This window comes from Heteronotia binoei, chromosome 11, assembly GCF_032191835.1.
Source record: "Heteronotia binoei isolate CCM8104 ecotype False Entrance Well chromosome 11, APGP_CSIRO_Hbin_v1, whole genome shotgun sequence".
NCBI classification, from domain to species: Eukaryota; Metazoa; Chordata; class Lepidosauria; order Squamata; family Gekkonidae; genus Heteronotia; species Heteronotia binoei.
The window spans coordinates 84,533,229-84,558,218 of NC_083233.1; the positions used below are offsets into that span (position 1 = coordinate 84,533,229).

At 50.1% G+C, this 24,990-nt stretch overlaps 1 protein-coding gene across 1 annotated transcript in view; it reads right to left on the reverse strand.

The window, feature by feature from the left end:
* Window positions 1–1,246: 1,246 nt before the first annotated feature.
* The window catches only part of CHEK2 (checkpoint kinase 2), a 33,936-nt gene continuing 10,192 nt past the window's right edge, over window positions 1,247–24,990 (reverse strand). Inside the window, exons 5-14 of the mRNA XM_060249193.1 lie at window positions 24,616–24,724; window positions 16,089–16,142; window positions 14,959–15,020; window positions 13,319–13,418; window positions 10,672–10,758; window positions 9,797–9,960; window positions 7,458–7,573; window positions 6,939–7,024; window positions 4,280–4,360; window positions 1,247–1,786 (exon numbers count right to left, since the gene is read on the reverse strand). Of these exons, the coding sequence (XP_060105176.1) occupies window positions 1,691–1,786; window positions 4,280–4,360; window positions 6,939–7,024; window positions 7,458–7,573; window positions 9,797–9,960; window positions 10,672–10,758; window positions 13,319–13,418; window positions 14,959–15,020; window positions 16,089–16,142; window positions 24,616–24,724 (955 nt within the window). The 3' untranslated portion in view covers window positions 1,247–1,690. The remainder of the gene's footprint in view (window positions 1,787–4,279; window positions 4,361–6,938; window positions 7,025–7,457; window positions 7,574–9,796; window positions 9,961–10,671; window positions 10,759–13,318; window positions 13,419–14,958; window positions 15,021–16,088; window positions 16,143–24,615; window positions 24,725–24,990) is intronic.

Below are 24,990 nucleotides of genomic sequence, written 5' to 3' on the forward strand. Positions count from 1 at the left end.
ATCACTAAATTCAGAGGCTGTTCCAGCAGACTGCAGAGTAGCAAATGTTACACCCAATTTTTGAAAAGGGGCCCACAGAGGAACCAGGAAATTACAGGCCAGTCAGCCTAACATCTATCCCAGGCAAATTAGTAAAGATTATAATAAAAGACACATAGAGGGACAAGCCCTGCAGAGGGAACACCAGCAGGGCTTCTGCAAAGGGAAGTTCTGCCTCACCAACCATTTGAAGTTCTGTGAGAAAGTGAACAAGCAGGTAGACAAGAGTGACCCAGAAGACATTTATATACCTGGACTTTCAGAAGGCTTTTGACAGAGACTCCTGAGTAAACATAGTGTAGTGGCCAAGTCTGCAGATGACACCCAATTCTTCAGGGTGGTGAAAACCAAGGCTGACTGTGAAGAGCTCTACAAACTGGGTGAGTGAGCAGGCAACTATGTGGCAAATGAGGTTCAGTATTGGTGGGTGCATCTTGCGACAAGAAATCCCAACTTCTAAGCAGAGGCTAACAAGGTCTGAACTTGCTGAGACTAAGAGGAGAAAAGATCTTGGGGTTGTTGTAAAGTGTCAACCCCCCAGTGTGCTGCAGCCATGAAAAGGGTCCTTAGGAAAGGGGCTGAGAATAAAGCCCCTGCATGAGGTGCAGCCTCATTTGGAATACTGTGCCCAGTTCTGGTCACCACATCTCAAAAAGAACATCGCAGAGGAAGGCAAGCAAGATGATTAGGGGGCTGGAAAGACTGAAAAGTCTTCTGGGACTTCTCAAGGGGAACATGATAGAGGTTTATCAGATTCTGCATGGGATGGAGAGCTGAGAAACAGAAACTTTTCTCCCTTCTCAAAATACTAGAACTTGAGGGCGTCCAGGTTCAGGATGAAGAAGAGATTGGATTTATGCCCCACCCTTCACTCCCAAAGGAGGCTTAGAGCAGCTCACAATCTCCTTCCCTTCTCCCCACAACCAATACTCTGTGAGGCAGGTGGGACTGAGAGAGCTCCGACAGAGACTGCTGTTGAGAGAACAGTTCTGAGCGAGTTAAGACTGACCCAAAGTCACCTCAGCAGGTGCATATGGAGGAACGGGGAATCAAACCTGGTTCTCTCCGACAAGAGTCCATGCACTTAACCCCTATTCCAAACTGGTTTTTCAATGGACAAAAGGAAATACTACTTTATACAGAGTGATGCTATCATTCTATGAAATTAACAATATAGCTGTAAAACAAATCAGTTATAAAATTTAGGTTTGAAGTAAGGCTCATTATACTTTATTTGAAAACAATTCCAATATTGTGATGAAACACATTTTGGAGAAAAACAATTTTTAATTTCAATATATTTTGCTATGCGTAATAATCTTTGAGATATCTAGACTCCTTATATAATTCCTTTTTCTTTTGTATTCCCCCTTTTATTACAATCGTGTTTTCTAAAGTATAAATATGTAAAAAATTGGACAGTTAGAAAGTTTGTACTTGAACATTTGGTGGAGATACAGAGCCAAAAGCATAGCAGAACAAACTAATCGTTAGAGCCACAGAAGTGTTCATCTGCCCAAGTGAAAAGCTGGGAACATCCGGAGTTTCCACAGTTCACCAAGTCTCTACATTCTTACCAAGCAGTTCTTTATCAGTGACTGATGTGCAAAAAAAATACATCTTAAAATTCTAGAAAAAATTATAGCAGCCATTAAAGTTTCTCCACCTTTTCAGCTTGGAGTCTAAGCTTTGGACTCGGCACGTTTTGGTCTTCCTTTTCGTGGCGCCGTTTTCTGCTTGTGGATGGCTGGAAGAGCAAGGGCAGAATGAAATCTTTCCCCTGTACCTTCTGCAGCAAGCAAAAGACATCCCCTGCAGCAACACTCGGGACTAAGCCGTCTGATGTCCACCATTTACAGGAAATACTCTGAATGCTCATTGATACGTGAGATGCCAGGCTGTAATCTGCACACCTCTTATGTTTAGTGCTACTGGGAAGCCATAATTTGCTTTCACTGCTCTACCCAAAAACACGCCCAGTAATATCTGAACGCACCACATCCAGCTTCCGGTCAAGGATGGCAGGACCACGAGGACAGAAAGCTGGACTCTCGTCAGGTTTTGGCAGAAGCCATTTGTCTTAAAGTTCTTAAGTTCCCAGTAACGACGGTACTTGACATTTTTGGACATGGTGTACCTTGATTGTTCTTTCTTTGCATGTTGAAAAATTGAACATATGAAGCTGCCTTATACTGAATCAGACCCTCGGTCCATCAAAGTCAGTATTGTCTTCTCAGACTGGCAGGGGCTCTCCAGGGTCTCAAGCTGAGGTTTTTCACACCATTTTGCCTGGACCCTTTTTAGTTGGAGATGCCAGGGATTGAACCTGGGACCTTCTGCTTCCCAAGCAGATGCTCTACCACTGAGCCACCGTCCCTCCCTAATATCACGGTCACTGGATGTACAGCTGAATGCGCATTACAAATCCCACATTTATCAAAGTACTGGTTATCCCTGGTACATCCATAAAATGAATGCATGTTGGCTCCTCTTACACACACACAGGCAAGAGGTGCGTGTTCACTGTGACGTCTGACCAGGACTACTTTTTCCACATTATAAAGCCATATAAGTAGCATATACACATATACATATAAAACCCAAAAAAGAAAGATATGATTAATATGAATGTGAAGGAATGAGGTTTGATCTGAGAGAAGGTAACTCCAAATCAGTATCAGGCCATAAAGAAAACACATACAAGATTCTTTTCAGTGGTACTGAACTCTGTATAAATTTGCACTCAAAGTTTGATACTAGATAAATGTTGGAGACATGTTCTGTCACCTGCAGACATAATTCCTATCTTCTGGCTCTGTTCTAATATATTTATTTACTCATTTCAAACACCTTAATGCCACCTTTTGACTTAAATAGGGCCCCCAAGGTAGTGAACATGAACATTTGAATATTAAAACAGCATTTAAAATAATACCTAAAATAACTGAATAAAAACACACCAACACAACCCTGCAAGCAGGAAGGAGGGCCAGTTACTGGAGGCCTGCCAGATGAAACAAGAGAGGCAGACAAATCTCCCTGGGGAAAGAGCGACAGAGGCCCTTTCTCATTTCATCACCCTCGGCGGGGGGAGGGGGGCGACTAAAGCAAGCCCACCAGAACGGACAGGTTGGTTCAAATGGGAAAAGGTGGTCCTTAAGCCACATAAGGCTCTAAAGGTCAACACCAGCACCTTGAATGGAGCCCAGACACAAACTGAGAGCCAGTGTAGATGGAATGAGACTGGAGTGATGTGGTGCCTGCCTGCGACACGCCAGTCAACACTCTGCACCTCCTGGACAGTCTTCAAGGGCAGCCCACACATGCAGCATCTTATAGGAGTCCATCTAGATGTTACCAGGGCATGAACCCTACTGGAAAGGTCTTTCCTGCCCTGGAAGGGCCACAACTTGTGAAAGGCACCCCTGGCTACCACCTGCTTTTCTCACAAGAGGAGGCCCACGTCCAGCAGCATTCACCAGCTACGGACTTGCTCCTCTTAGGTGGGTGCAACCCCAACCAGGATAAGAGAAACAGGTTTTGGAAAACCGCAGTTCAGTTTATTAGCAGAACATCTATCCTAGTGAACGGTTATGTGCATCTCTCAGCCCCGTGGCACAGAGTGTTAAAGCTGCAGTACTGCAGTCCTAAGCTCTGCTCACGACCTGAGTTCGATCCCTGGCGGAAGCTGGGTTTTCAGGTAACTGGCTCAAGGTTGACTCAGCCTTCCATCCTTCCGAGGTCGGTGAAATGAGTCCCCAGCTTGCTGGGAGGAAAGCGTAGATGACTGGGGAAGGCAATGGCAAACCACCCCATAAAAAGTCTGCCGTGAAAACGTTGTGAAAGCAGCGTCACCCCAGAGTTGGAAACAACTAGTGCTTGCACAGGGGACCTTTCCTTTCCTTTCCAGCTTATTTACTGCTGCTAAAATGGTTATAGCAGCAAACTAAAATAAACACCCCCACCACAAATTAACAATCTATTGCCTTACAGACAAGACTAATATTTTACAGGGGAACTCAAAGGGAGAAATATAGAACGGTTCATAACTTTAATAAAACATTGGATGTTGTTTACTATGTTCTGGAATGAAAAAAATAACCGATAAGGTTTGTCTGTTTCCTTTTTATGAACCTTTATAGATCATTTGTGATTTCCCCCACCCCCTCCATAGAGGGTTTGTTTTTCTTTTTGGGCACAAATATTAGAAATGAATAACTTAAAAGAAATAAATATCTACCAAAGTTGGTGGTTTAGGTGTAGGTCCTGAGTCGTTCATCTGTGTTAGCAGCTGTTGAAACTTCTGCTTCAAACTTTTATCCTATGAAAAATAATAAAACCCTTTTCACACTAGTTTTCAATTACAATTACAAGGCACTTTACAAGCAAAGCACAATCTAAAATAATGTGACGCTTTTATGCTTAAAATGCGAGAACAGACCTAAGGCCCTCCGTGTCATAAGGAACACCCTCCTAGAGTGGAAGCAGCAGTGACCTGGCAAGAAGGGAGTGGCCAAGAGGAAGAAGGCTCTGGCAGAGCAGCAAGGAGCTGGCGCATGGCGGCTCTCCGAAGAACCACGGCTGGCCCATGGTTGATGCCACAAGCTGAATGGCGCAGTGGTCTAACTTGGCCGACTTGGGAAAGGAGGCATAGCTCATGGGAGGGGTACCTGCTGTGCAAGCAGAAGGGCCCAGGTTCAAAAGGTGCTGGGAATCAGCTGAGAGCCTGGAGAACAGCTGTCCGATCTTTTGGCTTCCCTGGGCCACATAGGAACAGGAATAAAATACACTAACGATAGCTGATGAGCTAAAAAGAGGTCCGTGCGTAATTCCCATGATATCTGCCACCACAGGTAAGCAGAAAAGCCCTTGCATAATAATCCTAATTATGTGCCACCCCATTCGCAGGGTCTTTAGAAATCATCTCTTTTCCAGTCTCTGCTACAGAGAAGAGTAAGGGGATTCTGGAACTCCCATGGTGAAGAGAGGGAGGGGAAATGCAATAGAATCCACCCGAGGCAGTGGAGCATCTCCATTCTGAGGACAGCAAGCCCAGCTCCACCGCACACATCCCACCTACAACCTTCATAGAATCATAGTTGGAAGGGACCTCCAGGATCATCTAGTCCACCCCCTGCACAATGCAGGAAACTCACAAACACCTCCCCCTAAATTCACAGGATCCTCATTGCTGTCAGATGGCCATCTAGCCTCTGTTGAAAAACCTCCAAGGAAGGAGAGCCCACCACCTCCTGAGGAGGAAGCCTCTTCCACTGAGGAACCGCTCTAACAGTCATAGAATCCTAGAGTTGGAAGGGACCTCCAGGGCCATCTAGTCCAACCCCCTGCACAATGCAGGAAACTCACAAATTACTCCCCCATAAATTCACAGGATCTTCATGGCTGTCAGATGGCCATCTAGCCTCTGTTGAAAAACCTCCAAGGAAGGAGAGCCTTCACAGAGAGCAACCAGCAGCCCCCCCCCGGGAAAACTCCCACCCCACCCTGGGAGGCCAGCTCTGCTACTCCCCAACCTTCCCAGAGGGGCCCACCACCGCCCAATACATCCAGAGCACAGCCTAGAGGGCTCCTTGTCCTGGGCGGGAGATCCAGAGGGACCACAGCATCAAGAAGAGCCAGAGAGCACCCAGGAGCAGAGGAAGAGCACTCACACGCACATGCTCCGAGTCAGCTCTGGCGCCCTCTCTGGCAACAGGGGAGAAAACAACCAGATGCAGCTTCAGTCCCAGGATCTGCCGTCACCGCAACACACGGTTCCAGGCACTGTTTTAAGAAAGCTTATGAGTTTGTGTTAGGCCGCATTCAAAGCCATCCTGGGCCGTGGGTTGGACAAGCTTACTGTAGAAAAGTTACCAGTTAGCAGCGCAGCAAATAGGGTGTTAGGTGGGCTGTTGTTGAGGGGTAGATAAGGCAACCTCAAATGTTCCAATGTAGAAGGGAAAACACAAGCAAGAGAAGAAAAGAACAGGAGGATGCAGAAAGCAGTAAACAACGAAAAGCTTGACTGGGAATTGATTTATGTTGAAAACAGGGTCGAGCCTACCATGAGGGAGGGCAAAGCAGATTCTGAGGTCCTGTTGCAGTGACACAGGCTGTCGGTTGGTTAATTCTGTTTCATACTGGGGGGAGGGCATTATTTGCATTTCCCCCTGCAGGTGCCCAGGCCTCTTGGGCAGGTGAACATCTAAGACAAGGATCAACACAGCAGAGTTCCGCCTGCCTCCCTGGGTCGGAAGCCCAAGGCCAGTCCTGCAGTTACTCTCTTCCATTCATTACCAAACTTGGCTCATCATAATCCCTTCACCACAGTCAGAGAAAGGCAGACCTACCACGAAGAAATAAACAACATGGCACCCCAGTGTGTGTTCCCTTGCTGGTGACATGGTGCCCAATGTTTTGCCTTCTCCATTGTCAGAAGACCACTCCCCACACCACATTGCTCTTCTTTCTGGACTTCTTCCCCCTTCAAATCACTGCAAAATCTCCAATGAGGATTTTTTAAAAAATGTATATTTTGTGAGTGTGTGAGCACGTGTGTGTTTGCACCTTGAAGTCATGTCAACCGACCTCTGCTGACTGACCCCTACTGGGGGCTTGGAGGATTTTGTGAGAAGTGGCTGAATAAAGCCTGCCCTGCCCTGCCTGCTGGTATTCCAAGGAGGTCTCCATCCATCCAAGGACTAACCACAGTCGGCCCTGCTGAGCTTCCAAGATCCGAGGGAGGAGATCGTGGGGCTTGCAGCCGGGCTCCATCCATCAATGAGGCACGTCTCAAGATTTCCACTCAAATCCATCTCCTCCCTCAACGGCTTCCTTACAAGAAGCTCCCTTAAGCAGCTGGGCAGAGAGAGGCATCTGTTCACATGAGTCAGGAGTACCTGAAGCCAGGGGTGCTCCAAGGCTTGATCGACTTTGAGTCGTTTGTCAACATCCACTGTTAGCAACTTCTGAACCAGGTCAAAGGCTGCAAGGAAATAAGAGAGCAGGTCAACAAGTCATCATCACTGTCTGCGATCTCTACGGAGCCAAGCGGCAGCCACATGAGCGCTCAGCACCACACCAGGACATCTGCTGCAAACACAGCCTGCTCTGTCCCCAGGCCCAGAACAGTCCAGGGTCCAGGCCATTTCCCTGCATCTGCAAGGGAGAGGTCACTGACATGACAAAGCACAGGCTCCTTGGCTGCTGCTGCTGGAGGCCTGGCCTGGGGGAATCTGCTGCTGCCCCAGGAATGCTGCTGAATACAGAACAGCCACAAGCAATTCTCATATGCATCCAGTCACAATCACCTTCACTTTACGCCAAATACTATAATTACAATAATGTACAAAACTACTCTAGTCGAGCAACCTAACAAGACCCCTCCTCATTTATCCTGCAGAATCACAGCACCATACCCTCTTTTGATACATGTTTCCACTTTTCCGTATAGTAGAAGAATTTGCCGTGGGTGATCTGTTCTCTCAAAGATTGCTGAGCATTTTGATCCGAAAAGGGTGGATAACCAGAGAGGCTGCTCAACAGACAGAAGAAGGGAAAACAGTGTGGTTTAGCAAGTAACACTCTAGGCAGTTCCCGCCCCCCCCCAAGTCTCATCTAACTTGCATTCCACGGAACAGCCAATGAGAAAGACACCATACGTAAAGCCTCCCTCAGGCTCAAACCCCACCTTGAGCCACCTTCTCTCTGAGCCACATTGATTTCATAAGGTTGTTATGTCACTAAAATGCATCCACTTAATCCTATGCATGTTTACTCGTAAGTAAAGAGAGTGGCTTGGGTGGGATCCAAGAAAGCAAAGCTCAAACCAGACTAGGCTGAGGGGGTTGGGTTGCCTGTGGGACCAGGGCAAGAACTCAGCCCCTGTCCTCTGGCTGCAGGATGGGACCCCTGGGGACAGAGAGCTCCTGGAGTGCAGCCTGCAGACAGAGGCACAAGCCTCCCGGGATGGGGATGGGGGCTCGGGCCCCTTTGGCTGACTTCAGGCGGGTTTGCTTGGCCTCAGTGGCCAGTGTGTAGTCAAAGCAGCCCACCAGGGAATGCACGGAATCTCTGCATCCACATCTTCCGAGGCTCTCCTTGCACCTTGTCAAGCCACATCTTGCATGAGCAGACTGCCAAGTCTGGCAAGCTTTGGCACTTTCAATCTTGAGCCAAGAGTGTTCCGGCTGCCCCTTCTAACTGCCGCTTCTCAGACCAGACACCTACCGGGTAGCCTAACAGATACATGGAGGATTGGGGGGGGGGGGGCGAGGCAGTTCTATATCAGCTCTGCAGCAAATGCCTGTCAGTTGCGTCCAACACAGTCGACCACCAGTTACTGACCCACCACCTCGCCGATGCTGGGATCCAGGGGTCTGCCTTACAGTGGCTCTCCTCTTTCCTCTCGGGTCAGGGACGAAGGGTGCAGCGCTAGGAGTTTCCGCTACTGGCTTTCGATGGGGCACCACTTATGTTGGTGTCAAAGGTTCAGAGCTGAGGGGGGCTTCTGGATCCATCTTTAATGATGGAGGCCCAGGCACTTGATGAGTTGTATATAGAGGATGATGAAGAATTGTTCTCTGACGGCCCCAGAAGGTTGGACCAGAACCATTAGGTTGAACTTTAATCAAAAGTTTCCAGCTAAACATGAGGAAGAACTTCCTGACCGTTAGAACAGTTCCTCAGTGGAACAGGCTTCCTTGGGAGCTGGTGGGCTCTCCTTCCTTGGAGGGTTGTAAGCAGAGGCTGGATGACCATCTGACAGCCATGCTGATCCTGTGAACTTAGGGAGATGAGAGGGACGGCGGGAAGGGCTGCATCAGTGCTTAGTTCTCGGGGCCCCTTCTGACACACCCAGGGAAATGTTGTTTGCCACTTTGGGTCCATGCAGTGATTTGTTTCCAGGGCAGGGATCCCAGAAGGAGGCTGCAGATTTATACCCCGCCCTTCTCTCTGAATCAGAGTCTCAGAGCGGCTTACAATCTCCTATATCTTCTCCCCCCACAACAGACACCCTGTGAGGTGGGTGGGGCTGAGAGGGCTCTCACAGCAGCTGCCCTTTCAAGGACAACTTCTGTGATAGATATTTTGCCATCTTCTGGGTGTGGAGCAGGGGTCACTGGGTGTGTGTGTGTGGGGAAGGTATTTTCCTTGAAAGGACAGCTGCTGTGAGAGCCCTCTCAGCCCCACCCACCTCACAGGGTGTCTGTTGTGGGGGGGAGAAGATATAGGAGATTGTGAGCCGCTCTGAGTCTCTGATTCAGAGAGAAGGGCGGGGTATAAATCTGCAGTCTTCTTCTTTTCAAGGCTTTGTTTTACCTGCTCTTGACTTAACAATTTTATGTCAATGCTGATATAAATTTGATTAATACAAAAATTGGCTTTTATGTAGGGCTACTGTTAAGTAGCCTCTGAAGAATGTATATGCTGTCCGCACATGCTACTTAATTAACACATCTCTGTTGGTTGCTGCTTATTTTTAGTGTACTGTTGAAGAATCCTTTGCATTTTTTAATTGTGAAAGACGTGTGTCTTCAGAAGTAAATCACCTGGGGAATCACTGATTAAGAGACAGAAATAAAATATTTTAGCTTATGTCTCACAGAGTTCCCAAGGAAGGTGGGGTGGAAGGTGAGGACACAAGCACAAACGATATTCTTCTCTCCAGGTGAACGTTTAGTTCACCCAAAGGGCTGAGAAAGAGTGCAGGAGGACTCCCCCCCGTCCCCCCACCGCCCGGCAACAAAGCTCTTACCACATGAAGAGGATCACTCCTAAGCTCCAGCAATCCACCGCCCGCCCATAGCCAGCTGTCCCAGCAGAAGTGAGGACTTCGGGAGCAAGATAATTGGGGGTGCCACACAAGGTCTGCATGAGAGAGGTCTCCCCAATAATTTTGGACTGTCCAAAATCTGTAATCTTGCATGAAAGAAGTTGAGAAGAACAGATGGAACAGAAGTTGCTGCATCACACTACGGAAGTCTGTCTACAGAAGGAGTGCTTCTTTCATTCCTGGGTCACTATGCAGAAGGAGCCTGATACAGCTTAATCTACACTGAAATCCCAGTGACATTGAAGGGAGGTGGATTCTAGAACAGGAGTGTCTACAATCCACACAGACTGCTCCTCCACCCACACTTGCGCTGCACAGAAGGGCTGTCTCCTCCCCCCATATTGCCCAGCCCCCCAGGTCAAACCAGACCCTCTTCCCAAGGTTGGCTGCTCTGAGCCCAACTGCAGACACAAGGCAGCTGGCGAGACAGTCCAAGGACTCTTTGATGAATTCTGTTCTATTTTTAGAAGCTGCTTGGAATACTACTGATCAAAAGGAAGCTAGATAAACATAAATAAATGTGGCTTATAGCTTATTTCATTTGAACCCTTGTTACTGTTTTCATTTTATTGTATTGTTATTTTGTGAGCCATCTCAAGGCAGCCTCGGAAAGGCACCATATACATTTCCCATATAAATAAGATCCAGAACGATCTCTACCTTAAATATTTCATTACCTGCTCAAATAGCATCCCTTGCAAAGCAGCCAATGTGTAAGGTCAAAACTCATGCACAGCGGCTGCCTTGGGGGCAAAACAAAAAGGTGGGGTGGGGGTGAGGAAGGGTGTCCTACACACCTTTATAAGGCAGTTTTCCTCAGGAGATGACAGAAGCACGTTCTCCAGCTTCAAATCCCGATGAATAATGCCATGCTCATGAAGGTACTTGGAAAAGTGTTGAGGAAAGAAAAATGATTGTGCAGTTATAGACTGCCCTCCCACCACGCCTGCGGACTGCAGACCTTCTCTCCACAGACAATCAGATGTTCTTTAAAATAAGCCTTTATCACATCCTGCATCACCCAGATAACTGCATGGCAGGTTTTAATGACTACCCTTGTATTTATACTCATGACATTTTAATTACTCTTCTAAGACAACATTGTAACAATCCATTGGAATAGCTCTAAACTGCATGTAAATGCACAGGGCTGATCTGGAAGGGCACTGCATGACTGTGCGCACACACACACACACACACACACGTGTCTACCTGCCTCCCAGGGTATCATATCATTTATTTTCTTCCTCCCCCAACCCCGGTCAAGAATGCTATAAGATCCCCTCTCCCCTTAAATGCCTTCTTAAGTCCTTGTATATCGTACTATAATACTCTCATTGGTTGTGCACTTTCTGTATTCTATGTAAATTAGTTTGTTTTGATCTATGCTGGCCATGGGCCGTAATAACAATAAGCTGAACTGAACACAGCACCTCTAATCCATTCCCAGCGGACATACTAAAGGTTGGATTCACCAGTTTTTCCACCACCAAAAAAGCAAGGAAAAAGTCATCATGCCCGACCACTGAAACAGCCACGTTCAGGCCTGTAAGATCTGCATGGACAGAAGCCACATGGGGGGGGGGGCTGTAGTTAAGGAATGGGATTGGCAGAATTTGAATGAAAAAATGGCCTGGATCCAACCCCAAATTTATAATTCCACCTTAGAATGTTTTATTGTCTTTAAGTGTGCATGAAGTTCTTATCATTGCTTGTTTATATGTCATTGAAAGGCAGTGGCTGAATTTATTTCCTAACCAGTTGACTTCTATATTAGCACAAATATTTCATTAAATTAAGCTTTTTAAAAGCAATAATAAATTGTGAAGAACTTGGGCTCGGGTTAGAGGTTAGCTTTGTGCGTTGTGGTGATGACAACCAAGGTTACTCCTGTATTTATTTATATACTGCATACTTTTGTTATAGCTTTAATAAAATTGCGAGGAACTTTGAAGAGATTAGGCTTAGATTTTGTGATAATTATGATTAGAAAATATGATCATTAGTATAAAAAAAATCCTGAAGACCGAAAGATTTGTCAATTCCACACATAGTTAACATGCGGATGCGTGGAACATTGAACAAAAAAACTGTTTGAGGGCTCCATGTTGGGAACTCACATTGCAAAAATTCATCATCATCCCTTCCCCACCCCAATGTCCCCCCCCCCCCTTATGGCAATGACCAAACTTCCAAGAGCAATCTCCAGATGCCACCTCTGGAAACAAGTATAAGATTGGAAGAGAAAAGGGCTTTTCCTACCAAGAAGGAAAAGACAAGGTCTGAGCTGCCCCACACCCTTTTAGCTTGAATTGGGGCCTCAAGGTGACAACAGAAGTTTAATATCCTTCACCAAGAGTCAGACATGACTAAATGGTTAACAACAACATGTATCCTGCAGGTGCTGAGGAACAGTTTTGGGCACCACACTTTAAGAAGGATATAGACAAGCTGAAATGGGTCCAGAGGAGGGCAACAAAGATGGTGAGGGGTCCAGAGACCAAGTCCTAAGAGGAAAGGTTGAAGGAGCTGGACATGTTCATCCTGGAGAGATGGCTGAGAGGTGATATGATCACCATCTTCCAGTACTTGAAAGGCTGTCATATTAAGGATGGTGCAGAGTTGTTTTCTATTGCCCCAGAAGGTCAGATCAGAACCAACTGATTAAATTTTAAGAAGAACTTCCTGACAGCGCAATTCCTCAGTGGAACAGGCTTGGTGTAGTGGCTAAGTGTGCAGACTCTTATCTGGGAGAACCAGGTTTGATTCCCCACTCCTCCACCTGCACCTGCTAGCATGGCCTTGGGTCAGCCATAGCTCTGGCAGAGGTTGTCCTTGAAAGGGCAGCTGCTGTGAGAGCCCTCTCAGCCCCACTCACCTCACAGGGTGTCTGTTGTGGGGGAGGAAGGGAAAGGAGATTGTGAGCCGCTCTGAGACTCTTCGGAGTGGAGGGCGGGATATAAATCCAATATCTTCTTCTTTGGGAGGTGGTAGACTCTCCTTCCTTGGAGGTTTTTAAAGTGAGGCTAAATGGCTGCCTGACAGCAATGGTGATTCTGTGAACTTAGGCCAATCATGGGAAGGAGGGCAGGAAGGGCTGCATCAGGGCTTAGTTCTCGTGGCCCTTTCTGACACCCCCTGGGAAATGCTGTTTGCCACTTTGGAGCCAGTTAGCGATTCGTCTCCAAAGCCAGTTCTGGCCAGGGATCCTGGAGGTTTTCTGCCATCTTGGGGTTGGGGGGAAGAGTGTGAGTTTCCTGTGTTGTGCAGGGGGTTGGACTAGATGACCCTGGAGGTCCCTTCCAACTCTAGGATTCTATGAAGTAGCACAACAGCATAAAGCAGGTTCACTTGGTTCCAATCAGCATTAGCAGAACATTAATAGGAGGTACAGCAGAGTCAAGAGCAGAGGGACAGCCACCCACCCATCAATATTTGTTTCACCTGCACAGCCAACAGCATCTGATAGAAATAAAACTTGCAGGTCGCTTCGCTCAGTCTTGCAGGGCGCAGAACCTTGTCAAAGAGCTCCCCTCCTTCCATCCTGAAAGGCAAACCCATCTCTTAACAGCTTGTATTCAAGAGCAATCCAGAGAACTGACGCAACCCAGGTAAGCCTCGGGCAGTCTGGGACTAACCCACACAACTTTCCCTAGAGGTCTGGCTAGGAGTGCCCCCTCCCCCCTTCCGTTCAGAGGGACGGCAGCTACCCACCCCCCAGGAGGACAAGGCCGGTCCTCCTCCTCCCCCAACCACCTGATTTCAACTTTTAGTTCCCCAACGGCATTCAGGTGAAAAATTCCTCTCAGCTGGCCATGATTTTCAATTTATTAATTTTACTCCTGGTTTACTTTGTTGGGATTTTATCATTTTATCTTTTAAAATGTATTTTAAAATTTCCTGCAACCCAGTTATAAGCCAGGACTGGGAAGTGAGGGATCAGTATTTATGAATAAATAATAAAACACATTTGTGTGGATAATAAGACAGAACTGGGGGAGGGGGAGGGTTCCGCCTTACTCAGATCTCACCTGTCTTATCCTTGGGCAGACCCAGAACTAGCCTTGGATCAAATGCCAGCAGGCCTGCAGAAGCCCCCCTGAGCCTTCGCCCACCACGTGCACCAGGAACACTTCCCTGCAGCAAGGGGTTCTACTGTCAACAGCCTCCACCAGGGGGAGCATGACCTGGTCTTTCGCTAAACCACGATTGAATTATTACATCTGAATCAAGGCTGTTTCAGCCAGAGAGCAATCCAGAAGTACTTCCTTCCCACTCCAGACCCACCTTTTTCCAAAACCTGCTCCAGATTGTTTATCCACTCCCCAGTAATCTAGGGGGTGTGGCCATGGCTCACTGGTACAGAATCTGCTTTACATGTGAAAGATCCCAAGCTAAATTCCTGATAAAAAGGTAAAGGCCGTCCCCTGTGCAAGCACCAGTCGTTTCCGACTCTGGGGTGACAGCCGCAGATTTTTTACCGGGGGTGGGGGGTGGGGTTGCCATTGCCTTCCCCAGTCCTCTACACTTGATATCTCTAGCTAAAAGGATCAGGTAGTAGGTCATGTAAAAAGCTCCTCTTTTAGGCCTGTAAGAATCTTTGCTGGGCAAAGGGAGACAAGACTGACTTTGAGAGCAGGCTGAGGGAGCAGTCATTCTTGAAAAAAACAAAAGCCTCCCCATTCATTTCCATTTAAATTGCTGGACTTGAGTACCCATCCCAGAAGCAAAACACATATAAAAAGGTCAAGGTCGTCCCCTGCGCAAGCACCGGTCGTTTCCGACTCTGGGGTGACGTTGCAGACTTTTTACGGGGTGGTTTGCCCTTGCCTTCCCCAGTCATCTACACTTCCTCCCCAGCAAGCTGGGTACTCATTTGACCGACCTCAGAGGGATGGAAGGCTGAGTCAACCTGGAGCCAGCTACCTGAACCAGCTTCCACTGGGATCGAACTCAGGTCAAGAGCAGAGCTTAGGACTGCAGTACTGCAGCTTTACCACTTTGCGCCATGGAGCTAGTATAAATATATATATGTACACACACACACACACACACAGAAACACAACTTCAAACAGGTTACTTACAGTTCCAACACAATGTAGAAATCTTCTCCTTCGAAGAAGTCAAGAACCTTTATCAGGCAGGGCTGCAGCAAGCAAGAGAGAGAGGGAGGGAGAGATCGAAGCCCCCCTCAGGGAAAGTCAGAGAAAAAAAATAAAGGCGGGGGGGTGTGTGTGAAACCACTACAAATATCAGGCAACAAATGCATTGTTTTTGCAGCTCCACTGCAGAAATCCGTGGAAGGCAAGGGTGGGGCGAGTACCTATGCCAGAGCCACTGTCTGAGGAATGGATGTCTGAAGAACTGAGTCAAGATGAGGTGACAAAATACGAAGTTCAAGAATTACCAGGCAAACTGAAAACTAACAAGTCTGCAGGCCCAGAAGACATACATCCCCCCCAAAAAACAGGCTCTCAAGGAACTCAGATGTGAAACGCCCAGCAGAACGTCTCTGCCTTGCATGTCCTCCAGCAGGGGTGGCCAGTGGTAGCTCTCCAGATGTTTTTTGCCTACAACTCCCATCAGCCCCAGCCAGCATGGCCAATGGCTGGGGCTGATGGGAGTTGTATGCAAAAAAAACATCTGGAGAGCTACTGTTGGCCACCCCTGTCCTACAGAATTGCATGAAATCCCACAGGGCACATCCCCCTTCAATTAAATTTGCAGAAGGGAGTCAAAAAGTATTCTGAAAAAGAAAATCCTTCTGGGGAAAAAATATTCAGGGAGGGGGGGAGAAAATCCAGGAGTGGTCTGGGACCTGCATACTTGAGGAACCACCTCCTCAGGTATGTTCCCCAAAAAGCTTTGTGCTCTGACTGGTGATCCCCAGCCCAAAAGAGCAGGGCCAGGCTCTCTGCCAGATAACCTCCATGCCCTCTGGGACCTGATGCAGTTCCACAGGCCTTACAAGGCAGAGATGTTCTGCTAGGCTTTTGGCTGAGGACAGTGACGGGCACCATCTTGTCTGGCACCCCCCCCCACTTCCTCTCTTTTTCCTTTCTTTTCCATCTATGAGGCAGTGACACAGTCTGAAATTCAAATTGTTAATGCCATCCATGAAGGGGTTTAATTAATTTTAATTTTTGAAAGTTGTTCATATATATAGACAAAGATCAAGTAAACAAGGTAGACATATTTTTATAGATACACTCACGTGGTCAACTTTCTTCAAAATCTCCACTTCTGTTTCCACGTTAAAAGGCTTTGCCTGTTTTTAAACAGCAGAACATCATGTCACTTGTGTGGCATTTGCACAAGCCTGTCCATAACCTCACAACTACACCACATTAACACTTCAGCACCCTCCCTCTCACCCCCCCCCCAGTCAGAGCAGGAGGCAACCGGCTCTGATGGACAAAACCAGAAGGCTCAAATATTTGCAACTTTGCAAACCACCCAAAACAAGGACCCATCTTCACAGAGATCTGCAAATCGAATGCCTTAGTACAGGGGTGTCAAACTCATTTGTTATGAGGGCTGGATCTGACATAAATGAGACCTTGTGGGCCGGGCCATATTGGCTCAGTAGCTCTGCTGTGCGATTGAGAGAGCCTGGAAAAACAAGCTCTGCCATCCCCTCTTCCTCTCCAAGTGAGGAGCCTCAGCCAATGAAGAAAACAGAGGTTTTGCTCTGTAGCTCCTGTGCGATTGAGTAAGCCTTGCGAAGCAAGCTGTTATGCAGAAGGAAGCAAGAGATGGGGAGAAGGAAGCAGATGACAGCCAGTTGCTCGCAGGCCTGATAGGAGCCCTCCAGGGGCCTGATTCGGCCCTTGAGCCGCATCTTTGACACCCCTGCCTTAGTAGATGGAACATTCACACCCTGTGTCATGGGTGCTGGGGACCCTGCAGAAGAAACCGAGCCTGCAGAGCCTGCAGAAGGAACTGTGCCCCTGCCACCTGCACCAGTGCCCCTGCCTCCTGCTGAAGAAGATCCAAGCCCCCCTGCCTCGCCCTCTCGGGTGGCTCGTGTGCGTGACCACCTTCGTCAGGACCTCAGGGATCGGAGGAGGGCGGCACGCTCACAAGCAAGACGCTCCCTGAGCCCTGAGTGGTGAAAGGATTCTGGCCCTTCTAAGTGTGAGGATGCTTAAGTTTCGGCAGGATCCTGGCTGCTGCTCTGAGACAGCAATTAGCCCAAATGAGCAACAGGCAGCAGAGGGCTATATAGCTGTGGGCTTTGGGAGGAGGCTTTGTGGAAGCAACTAGTCACATACCTGACATCCTAGCATCCACTCCGGCTCTTGACTTTGGCTTTTGGATTCCTGACTTTGGCTTGGACCTCTGGACCCCCTGACTTCGGCTTCTGAACCTCTGACCTGTGATACCTGGATTACGATTCTGTTTTGGCGCCTTGGACCCTCCTTGCTCACGAGTTGCTGACCTTGGACTGCCCCTGGACTTTGCCTGACTCAGCCCCAGCTCGTGACAGATTGCTTCCACCCACAACCAACACCCATTCCACAGGATGGATGCTGAAGCAAGTGGAACCACAGGACTACTGGCTGCGCTCCAAGCCCAGGTACAGCAGCTGACACAGGCAGTAGTACACTTGCAGCAACAACCTGTGGCCAGTGCTCCAGCCAAGTGCCCAGTTCCCCCACCTGACAGATTTGGGGGTGCCGTGGAAGAATTTCCTGCTTTCCTAGCGCAGTGCCGGCTGTACTTCGAACTAAGAGCTCGGGACTTCCCCAACGACAAAACAAAGGTGTGTTTCATCATCAGCCTGTTAAAGGGGCAGGCGGCCAAATGGGCCACACCCTTGCTGGTTGCGTCCTCTCCCCTGCTGACTGATTACCAGGGGTTTGAGGCCCACCTGTCTGCTGCCTTCTCAAACCCAGTCCAAGCAGCCACAGCCAACCGGAAGATCAGGGCGCTGAAACAAGGCAAATCCTCAGTGGCTCAGTATGCCACCGAATTCAAGCTCCTGGCCCAAGACTTGGCGTGGAATGAGGCTGCCCAGATGGACCAGTTTACCGAGGGGCTGGCAGAGGAAGTCCTGGATGAACTGGCCATGGTGGAGACGCCACCCACGCTCCAAGGACTTATCACCCTCTGCCTCCGCATTGATGGCCGCCTGGAAAGTCGCCGCCAAGCCAAGACCAGAGGGCGCCAGCTCCCTGCGCCGTGCCACTTGGCTCCTCACCCATCCCCAGTTAGTACCAGAGCCGAGGAGGAGCCTATGCAGCTTGGAGCTGCTCGACCCCGCCTGACTCCAGAAGAAAAGGCCAGACGCCGCACGCAGAATCTGTGCCTTTACTGCGGTACGGCAGGCCACTATGCCTCTGGCTGCCCTGCTAAGCGTCGGATACCCGGACCCTCGTTGCCACCGCCGCCAAAAGAGCAGCCCCAGGCGTAAGTGGGCCCTCCAGCCTGGGGCGACTAGCTGGGTCCTCCGAACAGCAGACTGATACCCCGGGCCCATTCCTGCTACCAGTCAAACTCCGTCTGCCTGATGAACGCTGGCTGTTTGTATATGCCATGCTGGACTCGGGAGCGGCCCACTGTTTTGTAGATGCTGCCTTTGTAAAGCAGCACCAGATACCAGTGCAGACAAAAGAGACTCCAACGCTGGTGGAGGCTATCGACGGGCGCCTCCTCCGTTCTGGCCCCGTCACCCAGGAGACCTGCCCCATCACCTTCCACGTCCAGCAGCACCAAGAACAGCTGCAGTTTAATGTCGCCCGCATGCCTCGCTTCCCGCTGATTCTGGGCCTTTCCTGGCTGAAGCTGCACAACCCCATCGTGGACTGGGCCCAGCAGGAACTACGTTTCCGAGACCCATGCCCCCATCTGACTCCTCCCACCACTCTAGCAGCCGGCATCCCGAGTGGTGGTCCTCAGCTCCCTCAGAAGTATGCGGACTTCGCCGATGTCTTCGAAGAGACAGGAGCGGATCAGCTTCCCCCTCACCGGCCCTATGACTGTGCCATTGACCTAGTACCTGGGGCACCACTCCCGGTGGGGCGTCTGTACCCGATGTCGGAGCCTGAGTTGGCAGCTCTGCGAGACTACCTGGACAAGAACCTGAAACGCGGATTCATCCGACCCTCAACCTCTCCCCTGTCTGCTCCAGTCCTCTTCGTGAAGAAGAAAAGTGGGGAGCTGCGGCTGTGCAATGACTACCGGGCCCTGAACAAGATCACCATCCGCGACCGGTACCCTCTACCACTGATCCCTGAACTCTTGGATCGCTTAAAGGGGGCCCAGATTTACACCAAGCTGGACCTCCGTGGAGCGTACAATTTGGTGCGCATACGGCCCGGAGACGAGTGGAAGACCGCGTTTGGGACCCGATACGGGCAGTACGAGCACCTGGTGATGCCCTTCGGATTGACCAATGCCCCCGCTGTCTTCCAGAGGTTCATGAACGACATATTCCGGGACCTGCTCGACCGCTTCGCGATCATATACCTGGATGACATCCTAATTTACTCCCGCAATCCTGCCCAGCACGCCGAGTACGTCCGCCAGGTCCTGCAGCGCCTACGAGCCCATGGCCTCTACGCCAAGCTGGAGAAGTGCGACTTCGACCTGCGCTCCGTCGAGTTCCTTGGGCACATTGTGTCACCGCAGGGGATCCTCATGGACCCGAAAAAAGTAGAAGCGGTCCTGACCTGGCAGGCTCCTCAGAATCGCAAAGACCTGCAGCGGTTCCTTGGTTTTGCCAACTACTATCGGCAATTCATCCCGGCCTACGCATCCCTGACCACACCCCTGACTCAACTACTCCGCCCCAAAGAACCCTTCCGCTGGTCCCCAGAGGCCGATAATGCCTTCTCCACCCTGAAGACTCGCTTTGCCACCGGGCCACTCCTGAGATACCCTGACTCCCAGCTTCCCTTTACGGTGGAAGCTGATGCCTCCAACGTGGCCCTGGGAGCAGTGCTGTCCCAGCGCGAGGAGCCGTCCCAGCCACTCCAGCCCTGCGCCTATTACTCGCGCCAGCTCACTGCTGCAGAGAGGAACTATACCATCTGGGAGAGGGAGTTGCTCGCGATCAAGGCGGCGTTTGAGGTTTGGCGACATTACCTCGAAGGGGCTCGCCACCCTGTTCAAGTGCTCACCGATCACCGGAACTTGGAACACCTCCAGACCACCCGCCGTCTCAACCAGCGCCAGATCCGGTGGTCCCTATTCTTCTCCCGCTTCGACTTCCGGATCTCCTACATCCCCCATACCCAGAACCGGAAAGCAGACGCGCTCTCCCGGAAACCGGAATACGCCCCTGCCTCAACTGAGACCGTGCCCGCTGCTCCAATCCTGCCACCCTCAGTATTTGCAGCCACCTCCACTTCACCAGCACTCGTGGAGGACATTCGGGCTAGCCAGGCCAATGATCCCTGGGTCCAGCAACACCTCCAGGCTCTCCAAGATGACCCAACAGGCGAGTTCACGACTCGAGGCGGCCTCTTGCTACACCGCGAACGCCTCTATGTGCCGCCCGGGCCCTTGCGAGCAGAAGTGCTACGCCTGACCCACGACTCGTTACCCGCCGGGCACTTTGGACAGCATAAGACCACCCACTTGCTGACAAGGGAATTCTGGTGGCCACGAGTTCGCGCTGATGTTGCCCGTTATGTCAGCTCCTGTGACGTCTGCCGACGGGCCAAAGACATCCCAGCCAAACCCTCAGGGTTGCTACAGCCCTTGCCCACATCTTCAGGACCCTGGGAGACCATCTCGATGGACTTCATCACGGAACTTCCGCGCTCCAAGGGTCAGACTTGTATCTGGGTGGTTGTCGACCTATTTACCAAGATGGCCCACTTTGTTCCGTGCCCGAAACTTCCCACAGCTCAGGAGACGGCCCAGCTTTACCTGCAACACATCTTTCGTCTGCATGGACTCCCAGCCCATCTGATCTCCGATCGGGGCCCTCAGTTCTCCTCTCGGTTCTGGCAAGCCCTCCACTCCAGCCTGGGTACTCGAGTGCACCTGTCCTCAGCCTACCACCCACAGACAGATGGCCAGACAGAGCGCACCAATGCCACGCTAGAGCAATATCTCCGCTGTTACACCTGTTACCAGCAGGATGACTGGACCACTCTATTGCCCCTAGCGGAGTTTGCATACAACAATGCGGTCCATTCATCCACCCAAATGACCCCGTTTGCTGCAACCTACGGGTACCACCCTCGGTTCTTCCCGGCAATCCTACCACCCACGAATGTCCCCGCCGTCGATGCCTACCTGCAAGAACTCCGCGCCAGCCAAGACTTGCTCCGAGAGCAGCTACAGCAGGCCAAGGAGGCATATAAACGGGCTGCGGACCGAAAGAGGCAAGAAGGCCCTCCAGTGCTGCCGGGGGATCAGGTGTGGCTCTCAACTCGCTACCTGCGCCGGCCTGGTCGGTCTCACAAGCTGGATGCACGGTTCATTGGACCCTACCCCGTCGTAGAACAAATAAACCCCGTCGCCTTCAGGCTCCAGTTGCCACCCCACCTCCGCATTCACCCTGTGTTCCATCGCTCCCTCCTTGTTCCAGCTGCACCCCCTGACCCAGCTCAGCCTCCTTCCCCACCGCCGCCACCACCGGTGTTGGTGGATGACGAGGAAGAATATGAGGTGCGCCAGATTCTGAACTCCCGGTACCATCGTGGAGGCCTCCAGTACCTTGTGGACTGGGAGGGATACGGCCCAGAAGACCGGTCCTGGGAACCTGTGGACAATCTTCATGCCCCGGACTTGGTGCAACGATTCCACAGCGACCACCCCGACCTCCCAGGCCCCTCGACGGAGGGGGGCCCTGGGGGGGGGGATAGTGTCATGGGTGCTGGGGACCCTGCAGAAGAAACCGAGCCTGCAGAGCCTGCAGAAGGAACTGTGCCCCTGCCACCTGCACCAGTGCCCCTGCCTCCTGCTGAAGAAGATCCAAGCCCCCCTGCCTCGCCCTCTCGGGTGGCTCGTGTGCGTGACCGCCTTCGTCAGGACCTCAGGGATCGGAGGAGGGCGGCACGCTCACAAGCAAGACGCTCCCTGAGCCCTGAGTGGTGAAAGGATTCTGGCCCTTCTAAGTGTGAGGATGCTTAAGTTTCGGCAGGATCCTGGCTGCTGCTCTGAGACAGCAATTAGCCCAAATGAGCAACAGGCAGCAGAGGGCTATATAGCTGTGGGCTTTGGGAGGAGGCTTTGTGGAAGCAACTAGTCACATACCTGACATCCTAGCATCCACTCCGGCTCTTGACTTTGGCTTTTGGATTCCTGACTTTGGCTTGGACCTCTGGACCCCCTGACTTCGGCTTCTGAACCTCTGACCTGTGATACCTGGATTACGATTCTGTTTTGGCGCCTTGGACCCTCCTTGCTCACGAGTTGCTGACCTTGGACTGCCCCTGGACTTTGCCTGACTCAGCCCCAGCTCGTGACACCCTGCCTCTCCAAGACCTACTTGTTCTAAAGCTGGAGACAGGGAGGAACTGCGGCTGTGAGCTACAAACTGCTCAAGGGAATCCGTTTTCTTAAATGAAGGCACTGATACCCCTCTCATTCAGTTCACTCCTGAGATTTATAACCATGAATTCAGTAGTTAGACTGGGAACGCCTGTGCCAGCAGTTCTAGGCCTTCAAAGGTGGTGAACACTGAGGCCTCCAACAGCATCGGAATCAAGTATGTCTGGTCTTGCCAGGCATAGAGGGGGCAGTGAACTGACACTTTCAAGTTATATTCAGCTTCTGAAGAAGCACAGTTTTCACTTTAATGTACAGCTACACACACAAAGTCCTGCCAAGACCACAAACTTCAGCATACAGGAAGTTCAACATTTTCTACTGAAAATATTTCCACACAGTGTATATAGGATTGAGATGTAGTTGTTTAAATAAATATTTATACCCTCTCTTTCTGCTCAACTGCCCCTTGACGACCAAATGTTTGGCACAAATAAAACATACGTGCTATGCTGGTCAGCAGGAGTCACAGAGCATTCTCACTCCCTCACTTCACGGCCCCATCCCTGCCCCACCCAACAGCCCCCGGCCAAGTCAAGTCACAGCCCAGGCAAATAAATATATATGCAAGTGGGGACCTGCAAGCCAAGGCCATGGATTCTGCGGTGATTCCAGGGCTGTCAGCCACCGGTGGGCCTGGACATCTCCAGATTACGACAAGAGCTCTGTCCCCCTGGATCAAACAGCTGCTTTGGAGAGTGGACTCTGTGGCATTACTGCCTGTTGAACCCCCCCGCCCCCCAGCTCCTCCCTCCCAATCTCTAGGAATTCCTATCTGGAGCTGGCAGGCCGACATTGGGGGTGTCGTCTTTCCTGAGCTGCTTTTGTTTTAGAGTCCTGTTTAATTTTTGACAGGACTGCATACAGGTTTTATAAAGCATGATTCTCGCTCTTGGTGTTTTATTGTTGCCACTAATCCAACCCGATGAGAAGCAGAGATTCCTTTGCTTAAATTGTTCCCAGCTGTGGGGGCTGGAAGACGGAAGGAGACCCGAGAGAGGGGAAGGGGAGGGATGGCAGCCAATCCCCTTTGTTGCAGCCTGCTCCTTTCCACCCACCTGGAACAGGGAGGAGTAAGTGGGATGAAGTCTGCCTTGCTTGCTGCAGCAGCCAGAGGATTCGGAGTGAGGGTGTGACTGCTTTTATCTGCGCAGCTATTTTGCTGGCTATTTTGCCCTTGAGCACCTGCAGCCAGCATGCTCTCTTCTTAGCTGCCACTGCCAACCTCAGCTGCTTAAAGGTCCCTGGCAGCATCACTGCCATACTTTGCCAGTCACTCGCTCTCATTTCCACTCTACCACTGCACTCCAACTGTATGCCACTGCATCTAGCTGAAAAGTCCAAGGATTTCGGCAAGCGTCTGTGTGCCCCATTGCTGGGTATCTCCGGAAATGGCAGCGTGTGAGAGGGTTAGGAGGTCTTCACAGGCTTTGCATGCTTTTTTAATTTAGGGGGTTTGTGGACCCCCCGATTTTTCCCTTTCAGTTTAGCAAACAGCAGCAATTCCCTGTCCTCTTCCTCCACTTAGCTAAGCTTCAACTCAACACTTCTGCTCTTCCCCTCTCCCCAGTGGTGGGGGTGAGCTGCAACTCCTCTTCCCCACCTGCTTGCACTTTCACTGTGGGGTGGGGGCAGCACTGGCTTGTCACAGTCACCTTTCCCCCACTCAGTCTGTACTTATAGACACCCCCCCTCCTCCTCTGTTTTTAGGTCTTTCTGTAAACCGGGGGTGGGGTGGGGGTGGGGGCTCCAATTTTATAGGAAAACCTGTTTTCTTTTTCTATGACCTCATCAGTACACAGATTTCAGTATCTGCAGATGAGGCCACAGTTGACTCTTAGAATATTTATTTATCTATTTTATGATTGATATCCCACCCTTCCCAACAAGTGGCTCAGGGCGGCTCACAGCATAAGAATTTGACATAAAAAGAATTAAGCATAAAAACAGTTAAAATAATTAATACATTTAAAATTTTAAGACATTTAAACCATTTAAAACATTAGGGACAGCAGATATCTAGTGTAACTACACTTGGTTTCTTGTACCAGCTAGTCATAGGCCAGCCGGAAGAGGGTTGTCTTACAGGCCCTGCGGAACTGGGCGAGGTCCCGCAGGGCCCTCACCTCTTCCGGCAGCTGGTTCCACCAGGAGGGGGCCATAACAGAAAAGGCCCGGTCCCTGGTAGATTTTAAGCGGGCTTCTTGATAAGATAGATGTGTGTGTGTACTTACATTCTCTGGCAAGGCATCTGTCATAAACCTTGACTTATTTATTATTTTTACAGCCACTTTACGACAGGAGGTCTTTTCAAATGCCAGCTTCACCTCTCCACAGGCACCACTAGCAGAAAAATCAAGGGTTTTTTAAAATGACAAATCCTTGGAAAGAAATACACAACAAGTTCCACATTACACTGCCTGGCTGCTCCAGCCACCACACAGGGTTGGGAAAGGCAAACGGGTAGCAACGTTCAGATCCAACACACAACAAGAGGCCCCAGAAATCACATACAACATCCCTCTTCTGCTTCTTCATATGTGACTTTGATACTGAAGAGTTCGTATTCCTAATCAAACATTATTTGACATCATTTCATCCCATTTTAA